Genomic DNA, 11,480 nt, shown 5'->3' on the forward strand with positions numbered 1-11,480 from the left:
AGATCCGATTAGGAAGATGTTTTAAATTCGACTTGTGTTAAGAAAGGTAGAGGTAGACCTAGGAAGACTTGGGCTTATTGTATTAAAAATGATCTTAATTTACTAGAACTAAATGAAAATATGACACTAAATAGGACGCAATGGAGAAAAAAGATTCATGTAGCCGACCCCACGTAGTGGGATTAAGGCTTTGTTGTTGTTGTTGAATTGTCGAATCGACAACAGTGTAATTTCCTCAAAGCCATAAAATTATCTACAGCTCTGTGGACGTAGACAATTTGCCGAACCACGTAAATCTGTGTATTTCCACTGTGTTTTCTGTTTTGTGATTTTTTTTTTCTCGATCCGGTGTTTTGCTTTATTGCCGTTGTTTTTTCCACAACAAAAATGTAATTAACTTTTAAAGTAATCAATGGAATGGGTCTTCCGCGCAGAAATATTTTCAGTTACAATAATCAGAGGCTTTTTCAAAGTAAATTTTGCTTCCACTCCAGAATGAAATGTCTAATTTCATTGGTTGTCATAATACAATCCAATGTCCTATGACGCTCTAGAAAGGCTTCTTGAGATATATACACCAGGGTTGGAAGAAAAATCTGTCTTATTAGGAAAGACATCAGTCAAAATTTTAAAATTCTTGTTGAGAATGCAGATTGGATTAAATTCTTTGGAAGATTTGCGAACATATTTTTTTGGGGATACGGCAAATAATGATAGAACTCAAATTTTAGAAATAGCTGATCTTCTCAAGATTAAAAAAATCAAATATAGTCATTAATTTCAATAAAGTTACCCCAAACCATATATGCTAGTAGATATGGAAGTACCATAAGAGAGTATTATTTTTAATCTCCTTCTAGGCAAAAGGGAAATCCATATTTAAAAGGAGAGAAGGATCATCAGAAGAATAAACCTTCTTAAATCACGTGACAATATGCCCAATAAATTTCTCTTTAATTGGTTTTTGAAGTAATCCCTGAAACAACAAGCCTTTTTGATTTGAGAGGGATACACAGTGAATCCAGATTTTTGAATGTAGTCTATTCCTTTATTTTATTGGCAATATGATTAAGCAAGTATTTCTATATATGTAGGAACCATTCAGCATATAGACCTTGATGTCAATAAGTTTCTTCCTTTTTAACTTTGGTGTCGTCTGTTTTTTCCAATTTGATTCAACTTAACAGTTTTGGGATTTTTTTTTTAGGGCTTGATATTATGTTGTTGTTGCGTCTCCAAATGTTTACACTTTCTTTTTAGTCTAAGCTTTATAACTAATACGTTGATTACACCCCCTGGATATTGAAAACTCTTCCTAGAATTAGAAATCCTATTATTGATATTTTACATTCGATTTTTTAAGGACAGAATACCTTTAATATATTCTTAAAAATATTCTAACTAATAAAAAAGAAAAGTAATGATTACATTTGATTTAAAAAACGTATGGTGACAGAAGAGGTAAAAGGCTTTCAGAGAAATATTTCAGCACTTTGAAGATTTTATAGCAGATAAATGTCTAGTTGTTTAGGCACCGTTGTTCAATGCTTTATGTTTAAAATCAGTTAAAAGTTCAAGCTTTGTAATTAGACCTTTTTATAGGTCTTCTTAAGTCACGGTGATATTCATTTGTTCGTGTAAAATAAAAATTGTCCTTGAGCAATTTATCCTCCAAATATAAAGATTATTATAATTTAAATAAGCATGATTTTTTATACTTTATTCTGCTTCAAGCTCTTTTCAGATTTAATGGGCTTGGTCAGAAGTTTCAATGAAAACTTAGATAACTTAACACGAATGCAACACTAACAAAAATTTATGGGAAAAGAAGGATAACAAAGTGGTTGACATAAGGTTTTAATGATGGTGATGATGAGTGGATGACTCTCATAATGCATTGATTTGTCTCCAACATTTATTTTTGTTTTTATAGGCTTTGATGTGAACATCAAATATTGAAGCTCTCTTTTGCTTCAGCTTTGCTTATTCCTTTAATTTGATACAGTTGACCTAACCTAATTTAGGTATTGTTTTTATTATCTTATATAAAGGGATGATTTAGATACTCTTTTTTACTCTTATTATTTCATTCATTCATGAAAAATTCTATTATCTTGCATAGAGATCCAGCAGAGATCCCTTGGGGTGATTTTGGTGTTGAATATGTGGTTGAATCTTCAGGTGTTTTCACTACCATGGGAAAAGCATCAGCTCACTTAAAGGTGTTCATATATCTCATGCTGTCTGATGTTTTCTTATTATGAGCTGAAATCCTTTAATTCATGTGATGCGACTCTTCTACAGGGTGGTGCTAAGAAGGTGGTAATATCAGCTCCATCAGCTGACGCACCTATGTTTGTTGTGGGAGTGAATGAGAATACATATCAATCAAGCATGAACATAGTTTCTAATGCAAGTTGCACAACTAATTGCCTTGCGCCCTTAGCTAAGGTCTTGCTTTGCTATAGAAGTTTATCTGTCATCTTTTGGCTTATTTGTCGAATAATATATGCATTGAAATTTACAGTTTCTTTGTAAGAGCTATTTGATCATTTCAGTATTACCTTCTCATATTTTACGGTAATCTTTATGTTTGTCTTAAAATTTTTTTCCTGATTAGGTGGTTCATGAAGAGTTTGGTATTGTTGAGGGTCTCATGACAACCGTACACGCAACTACAGGTATTTTATGAATTCTTAAGGCACCAGAAATGTTCGTTTATTGACACTTGCCTTATCTGTCCAGCCACACAGAAGACTGTTGATGGTCCCTCAATGAAGGACTGGAGGGGAGGCCGTGGAGCGAGTCAGAACATCATCCCTAGTTCAACTGGTGCGGCGAGGGTATGATAGAAATGATTTATGTATTTTTTTGGTTTTTTAACATTTCATATGCAATGATTATATCCTATTATAGGCAGTTGGAAAGGTTCTTCCTGAGCTCAATGGAAAGCTCACTGGCATGGCCTTCCGTGTTCCAACACCAAATGTTTCAGTCGTGGACCTAACTTGCCGGCTTGAGAAAGATGCATCATATGAGGACGTCAAGGCAGCTATCAGGTATTGTGCTTTTACTCTTTTGTTATTGTACACTATGTAGTTTCTTCTTAATTCATAAACTATATAGTTACTCATGTCCTCCTTAATTTATGTTGAACTTTTAACTATTACGCTCTAAAAGAAGTTGAAATGCTTATAAATGGTGGCAGTTATGAACTAAATGGTTTCCACTAGTTGAAAAGGTGAATAAAGATATGCTAAATGACCCCTTGGTCCATTTTAATAGCAATCTAGAATTGTGCGCGACATCTTTATTTCAGCCATTTCATCTACTTGCTCCTGTGGGAAGAAATTTTAAAAGGAGAAATGAATGGACATTGCCTTTTGTAGCTGAGAATGCCTGAGTACTAGTTTTATCCATGTTAAAAAAAAAAATATTTGTGATGTTTCTGAAAGTGTTAATCTTAACACTAGCAATATAGATAACACTAATGTTTTTAAAGATAATAATATAGTATAAAAAAAAACATGCTACAATTTATAACACAAGTTGCATAAGATTATCTTCTTAGTGTTGACCTTTTAATTACCGAAAAACAAAATAAACCCCTGAATCGAATGGGCCCATTAGGTTTTTTTGACAAACATTTTCATCCCTCTTCAGTTAATGGCTTTTCAATTTTTTGCTACATCTATTCTACTCATTAATTTCAACAATGTTTACTGCATTAATTTCAGCCTTCTTATTTTGTTTGTCTGTTCTCTTTTAGATCTTCATAACATCATTCTTAAACAAGATTTTAATTGAGTTGCATTCATCCAATGCCATATCTCATGCTTCTGAAACTCATTTATAATTATTCTCTGCTTTGTTGATCCGACATTGATGTAAGTTTGTGAAATATTTTTACAGGTTTGCATCAGAGGGTCCCCTGAAGGGAATCCTTGGGTACACCGATGAAGATGTTGTTTCTAATGATTTCATTGGCGATTCCAGGTATGAGGAGTATTTCTATGCTACTCTTTTCTGCAAAACTATTTCCCGGTCGATACTTAATTCATATCCTGTTATGCTTTGCTGCCAGGTCAAGCATCTTTGATGCTAAGGCTGGAATGGGATTGAGCTCTCAGTTCATGAAATTTGTATCATGGTATGACAACGAGTGGGGTTACAGGTAAATAAAACTGTATGGATTCTCCAGTACTGAACTTTTAATGGAGAAAATTGTCAAATAGTCCCCTAATGTTTTGCAGAGGATCGTTTTAGTCACAGAGTACATAAACTGTCAATTTAATCCTTCAATTTTTTTAATTTGGATTGAAATAGTCTCCGTTGAGAATCATTGCAGCCCCAATTTAAAAAGTATGGAGACTAATTTGATGCTTTTACAGACGTAAAACTAAAATGACCAAATGTAAACATTCGGGGGACTATTTTGACAATCTACTCTTTTTTTTTTTTTAAGGTTTTTGAGCTAATAAGATAGCGTCCTGATTTGTTTGCAGCAACCGAGTGTTGGATCTGATAGAGCACATGTCCCTTGTCTGTGCTCATAATTGAAGCATGATTTTTGGGTAGAAACAGATGCAAATGATGCTTGCTGCTTGCTTCTCCAAGAATTTTTTCGATGCCAACATTTTTTTTATTATTATTTAATGGTTTTATTTTTTAGAAGAGCAGGCTGCATTTCTGATTAATATGCCATGATCTATTTGGAAAGAAAAGAAGTTTGTTAATTATTTTATTTACGATTTTATTAAAATTTAAATATTTAATCGTTTTTTTTTCAAATTTGAAGTAATATTGCTGTGTTTGTTGATGTGAATTGTGATGATCTGTCATTGTAAGCTACAGGCAAACTATCAGCTGTTGCTTCAGTTCATTCAAATGCTAGCATTGCCAAGACTTTGAATAAGATGAATTAATACAGGCAAACTATCAGCTGTATTGCACAATCGTATGTGAAAATCACCGTTGCATGATTAACAAAGTCGATCCTATAGACTGAGGCACTCATTGCATAATCTGACTAAATACAATCATTATATGAAACAGAAATTAAAACAAAAATATTAAAAAAGAAAATTAAAAGGAAAAAAAATAAAGCTCATGATAAAACAGTTCGATGGATGGAACTAGCTTTGAGGGCATGCAGCAATGAGATCTCAAACAAGATATAGTTTCCTGTAAGCAATAGATTACTAAAATTGTTTGAAATTTCATCAAAAGAAAACATAAGAGTGATGCTCTCTTTATGAAAAAATATTGCTTCCGGAGTCCTGACGTATAGAAGGAGCGGAGCTCTGTCTTCCGTTGTATCACATCCGTTGTCCGGATAAAAGCTGCATCTGAACTTCAGATGTAATATTTTCTCCTCTTTATGGTGCTTGCACTTCTCACAAGTCTCATTTGCAAAGTTGTTGTAGCTTTCAGATTAGTTGCTGTTTCATGTACCCCAATAATTAACATCTAATATAGATTAAAAAAAAAAATAGAGCAATCTTTAAAGCAAATAAACTTATAATATCAAATAAAATAGCTTACGTCACCTCAAAAAGAAAATGTAAATATATTCATCCCACAAATCTTTTCCTAGAGAAAGGAAAAGTGATAATATCTCAAAAAATAAGCTCTGAGCATGTTTATGAATCATCATAAAGCAAGGGTTATAAGAAAAATATTTAATAATAAATGATCTTAATTATTGAAACATTCCATGCATGGAAATAAGTTTGTGTTTTGACGTAGAACCATACATTACGTAGTTTGTTAACCATTTTGTTAGTATTTCAATAATGTTCTATCAATAGTGAGAAGAATCCCAAAATAGTTTATGGGAAAGTTGTAGGGTTGAATACATATGATGCTGTTAAGCTTAATTAGATTATCCCTCATATGATCGAAGGAGGCAATGCTAACATTATTGTCTATAATACAAGAGAAGCAATTCATTACTACTGAAACAAATGGGGAAAGCACATCCATAATGCATTAATACTTCAACTGATTAAAAAGAAGAGAATCTCTTGTCAAAAGCCTAGACATAAAGGCAACACAATTCACACTAGAAAATTTGTGGTAGAGATTGCTTTTAGAAAAAAAAAAACAAAACAGAAAAAACAAACAAAAAAAGACAAAAGATCATACAAATCTATTACCACTGAGGTGTTCTCTCCAATGGTCAAACATCACTTAATCTGTGTTCTCATAGCACTTGTAGCACAGTGCGATCTGATCTTGGAATAGCTTGAGGTGAAGACAGCATTCATAAATAGAGAATTGCAAGAGATGTATGTGTTGCTACCGTATGGATATGAAACGTCAAAAGACTTATTGCAAACCTGGAAAAGTCTTTGTATGGGTTGAAGCAGTCACCCCGACAGTGATATAAAAAAATTGATCAGTTCATGAGGGGATATGAGTACACAATGAGCCAATAGGTTCATTGTGCATGTTTCAAAGTTGGCCAAGAGTGAGTTCATTTATTTGCCTTTATTTGTTGATGATATGTTGATTGCATATAGTAGTCAGATTTATGTTGATTAGATGAAGAATCAGTTTTCCAAATAATTTGAAATGAAAGGAGTTGGATGAAGCTCGCCGAATTCTTGGCATAGAGATTCTCTGGGACAACAAAGCTGGAAAGGTTTGACTTTTGCAAGAAACTTATGTTCGGAAAATGTTGAAGAAATTTGAGTTTGATGACTTGGGCAGGGTGGCGAGTTTACTCATTGCATATCACTTTCAGTTGAGTTTAGATCAGTGTCCTAAAGATGATCGTGAGAGGAAATATATGCAATCGAATCCTTATGCTAGTACATTGGGCGGTCTGATGTATGTCATGGTGTGTACTATATCAGACATTGCATAACTAGTTGGTGTTGTGAACAGGTTCGTGCATGATCCAGGAAGGGTCATTGACAGGTTGTGAAGAATATTTTGAGGTATCTAAATGATACAATTGATGTTGACTAGATGTTTAGAGGAAATCATATTGTCCAGATTTATATGTAGGCTACACCAACTATGCAGGTGACATGGATTGACGAAGATCTACTACTAACTATTTATTCACATCGAAAGGAGTCAGTTGGAGGTCAGTTCTTCAGTTTACTGTTGTTTTGTATATTAAGGAGGATGAGTATATAACAGTTACGGAGGCGATGGAGGATTCAATATGAATGCAGGGTCTATTGGATGACTTGGGAGTTGATCAAGAATCTCTGACGATATTCTATGGTTGTTAGAGTGCGATATTCATGGTCACAAATCCAGTTCATTATGCTCGTACCAAACACATTGATGTGAGGTGCCACTTTGTTCGGGGCTTGCTTGAAGAAGACAAGGTTATATTGAAGAAGATAGATATGAAGGAGAATCCAACGGACATGCTCACGAATGTGCTACTAGTCCAGAAGTTCACATAGTGTAGGAGTTTGGTGATCATTCGAACTCATGACTGATAGCTCATCTGGTATTTTGAAGAAGTACACGAGGCTTGATCCCTTCGGGAGGGGGGTAAGTAGGCAACCATCTTTGTGCAGTTGAATTGGAGTTTGGAGCTGATTTGATCATCTCCCACTTCTTTGGAAGTAAGAGATGAGGTGCAGATTATTGTATTTATTATATTATTTACTTTTATTGTAATTGGAGGTGTTTTTGTCTTTTGCCTTTATTTACTTGGATGCGTTAGTCCTTATCTATAAAAGAGATTTAAAGGCTTACAAGAGTTGCATGATATGAGGTGTGTGGAAGTTTTAACCCAAATCTGTTTTCTTTTTCCCCATCATGTGCTAGTGGAAACTCCCTTCCCGTTGATGCAGGCGAATCAATTTAACGCCGAACATTATATTTACATTAAATCTTATGTTTGATTATTGTTATATGAATTTTTACATTTCCCCATTATTTTTGCATAACATTATATTTTCAAAACCCGATTTGCGTTGATCTAGTGATTACATAAAATTTTAGTCAACGAATGTTTTCCACGGAGAAAGAGAAAAATGTGAAAGGAAACAAGATTATTTGGGAGTTTTGACGTGGTGTCCCAAAGGACTTCTAATGCAGACGAAGAGAGGCATGGGGACCATTTTCACTACGCACTGGATGATTGCTATAATTTGTGATTTTTTAATACTTAATTTTAAAATTATTCTATTTTAATTTTAGTCTAACAATTTTAAGCATAAATTTCTCGTACAATCCAAGAAATGTTCATAAATTAAAAAGCCATTTGATAGCCGGTGCTCTTCTGTTTCAATGAAATTCTACAAACGAGACAATCCAGCACGAAAGTGTTCGCCTGTCTGCAAACTTAGCCGATCAGCTGCCAACCCATACTCGTCTCCTCTTCGCAATTCCAGATGGGGCCGGCAAATTTTCCTTAACCTCCGTTTATATATTTATATGAACACTATGATCAAATGTAAAATAAGCAGCAGGAGTCCGACCGCATGGAGCCAAAGAAGGCATACCTTTGGTGTATTTTCCTCATTCTTCTCATCTCTTGTTCCGGTAAAATTTTCCCACTCAATTTCTTATCTCTTTTGTAGTCTGCATGCAAAAATATGATTTTGTATGAATGTGCAGACGGGATGCTACCGGGAGAGGAATCTGGGAAGCCTTGTCCTGTGATACCGGTTGGGCCTTGCTACGATATGGAACTTCCGACACCTGAATGCAACGCTTACTGTGTTAAAATGAACTACGCGAGTGGGGAATGCGACCGCACCTTGGAATGCCAATGCCAGGAGCATTGCTAGCTGCTGGTTAAACAATTTTCTTCTGGTTAATTAGCTGATGTGCTATGTGTGCTTGATTAATAAGTAATATGGCTGAAGCCTTGATCTTTCATGAACTTTGTCTGTGATTTTTACATGTTATGTTAAATTGTTTCTAAGAAGGAATAAGCGACTTGTTGGATGGATGATTTTCTTACGAGAAGTTTATGATTGTATTTTTAGGTGCTAAATTTTGAGTTTTTTTTTTTTTTTTTTTGAAAGATTTGAATGCTTCTATGTATTTGCGTATCATAAACCTCAATTTTTACATCTAAATCACTCTAACTGTGCTTCAAAAGGCGTGTTTCGGTTATTTTAAGTTAATTGTAATAATATTTTTATGGGATATGAATGATTTTGATTGTTATAATAATAATTTAAATTTTGATATTTGAAATGTAAATGCATAAAAGTTGTAAGTGTAAATGCATGTTTTCTCAATCGGGGATTTTAAGTGTTCCAATGGGATGGACATGTTTGGAAGGGGTTTCTATTATGTAACTAGTTTGCATAAATAAATTCAAAAATCTAACAAAAACTATGCTTGACATTATAATATTTTTAAAATATAAAATAAGATAATAAAATTAAGATGATTATGTTTTGGGATGATAATGATATAATCATGCTAAGAAGCTTCTTTCCTCATCAAAGATGATATGTCACCAAAACTCCACTTGATCAAACATAAATCTTGAAATATTTTAAATAAATTAACTTTTAGATTTAAATTGAAGATCATGTGGGCTCCAGTTTCAACAATTCTATTACCAAATTGAATGTTTTGATGAGCATATCAATGCAACAGTGTCAAAAGTGATCCAATCTATGTTCAATTGAGTAAAATTCAAGCACCTTAACTACAATTGAAAATTGAATGACCGTGTTTTCTTCAAATTTTGTATACTTATAGTAACATTAAAATTCTCGGCGAGAGAAATCCAATAAGCCTAACACCAGCCTATTCCGAGTTTATTAAAGTACTTAAACACAAATAATATTTTAAAATCAAATGAATATATATTAGTCTTCTGATGAAGTGTTTTGAGAGTTTAGATAGATTTATTTTAATGTGATCTTTAAAAACTATTATGAGTGTCTTATTCTCCATATGAAGAATCACTTGAGTTTGGAATTAGTTTGAAGTTCTAAAGAATTTTAGGATCCTACTTCAACACTCAAAAAACACTATCACTTGATCAATGTTTGTTGACCACTATAATCCAACCACCATATTTTAACCCTTGTTGCTCAATTTTTGTTGTCAAAATATTTTCTCTAACGGTTATAATTCAATACCCATCACTTAATTATCATCACTGGGATGCTATCTTCATTTTAAAAATTTTTACCATAGTCATTAATGAACAAAGTGTGTGTGTGCTCCAAAATTAGGAGAGGCATTCCAAATATGAGGTAAGTTTCTTTTTTTTTAAAATTCTTTTTATTTCTTGAATTTTATTTAATTGATTTATTATTTCTTCAAATTTATAGAAGCCTTCCCTAAGCTTAATTTAGATTTTGCTTAAGCCATTCTAAGTCTATATTAAGCTCAATCTAACTCGTATTTTGAGTCCTTTGTTAGTCAAATTTTGGCAACCTTGTCGCCGCATCATCCTCGTTTAGGGGGACTACTTTAAGAGTCTTGGGCACACCCACCCGTGTATAAGGCATGCAGGAGTAGTGTTTTGCAACTCTAAGGCCATAAGTCTTCTAACCCACCCATTTAAAAGTTGTGCATGGGTACGTCAGTATGTGTAAAATTAATAACAAATTTCTCTATTTGGTTGGAACAATGGGAATATGCACTACATGAAACTTGCAGATCACTGTATGTTTCTGTGGCCATATATTTTTGACACAATGCATTGGATGTATGTTCACCTTGTGACAAATTCAGATGTCAATTAGTTGTCGGGAATATTACATCAATAATATGCCGACGTAAACTGTTAACGTCATCCTTTGCATCGACAAGCATTCAACGCAAAATTGTTTGCATCGCATATTGCGTCAACAATTTATTAACACATTGCAATCACTTAACAACGTCGAAGTATCCAATGCTAACTAATTTGTGTTGGAATAGGCCTGATCAAATGCAACACAAATGACCTAAAAAGTAAATATCGCATGACAAAGTTTCTTTCTCTCTTTGTTATTCCCTCCTTCATTAGCTATGGCGACTCCGACACGACTCCCCTTCACCTAGCGATCCAGCATCTTAGGCGAGTTTCCACACGCGAAATCGCAACTTCAGTGAGCAATCCTCCTCTTCAGTTTCTACGTAAAATTTCCTTCTCTTCTGAGTCTCCCCTTTATGATATTTTTTATTTTCTGGTTTTTTTTGATGTGAAAATTGATGTTTTTCTTCTTAGATATGTAATGCATCGGAATTGTATTGTTTTTATGTAAAATTAGAAGTATTGGTGTTAGATATTCAAATGCATAGGAATTTTGTGGTTTTAATGTGAAAAATGATCTTTAGTTGTTAGATATGTAGGCCAATAAAAGAGATTCATAAAACCAAGTTAAGTGTTGCTGAGATGAGAATGCCTAGGTGGATGATTGACTTTACACTTAGAGAGAAAATGCAAAACAAATACTCGTGAAAGGGTTGGTGTTGCTCCAAGGGTAGAAAATATTACATTGAGCCGACTTAGATGGTTTTATCACATTAAACGTCTACCATATGAT

At 33.7% G+C, this 11,480-nt stretch overlaps 1 protein-coding gene across 1 annotated transcript in view; it reads left to right on the top strand.

Annotated features, from left to right (window-relative positions):
- The window catches only part of LOC110028692 (glyceraldehyde-3-phosphate dehydrogenase GAPCP2, chloroplastic), a 27,344-nt gene extending 22,640 nt beyond the window's left edge, over positions 1-4,704 (top strand). The window contains exons 7-14 of the mRNA XM_020730642.1: positions 2,123-2,222; positions 2,305-2,451; positions 2,621-2,681; positions 2,746-2,843; positions 2,917-3,059; positions 3,913-3,996; positions 4,085-4,174; positions 4,506-4,704. Of these exons, the coding sequence (XP_020586301.1) occupies positions 2,123-2,222; positions 2,305-2,451; positions 2,621-2,681; positions 2,746-2,843; positions 2,917-3,059; positions 3,913-3,996; positions 4,085-4,174; positions 4,506-4,560 (778 nt within the window). The 3' untranslated portion in view covers positions 4,561-4,704. The remainder of the gene's footprint in view (positions 1-2,122; positions 2,223-2,304; positions 2,452-2,620; positions 2,682-2,745; positions 2,844-2,916; positions 3,060-3,912; positions 3,997-4,084; positions 4,175-4,505) is intronic.
- The last annotated feature ends 6,776 nt before the right edge of the window (positions 4,705-11,480 follow it).

The sequence above is a fragment of the Phalaenopsis equestris genome, unplaced genomic scaffold (genome assembly GCF_001263595.1).
Source record: "Phalaenopsis equestris unplaced genomic scaffold, ASM126359v1 Scaffold000522, whole genome shotgun sequence".
Lineage (NCBI taxonomy): Eukaryota > Viridiplantae > Streptophyta > Magnoliopsida > Asparagales > Orchidaceae > Phalaenopsis > Phalaenopsis equestris.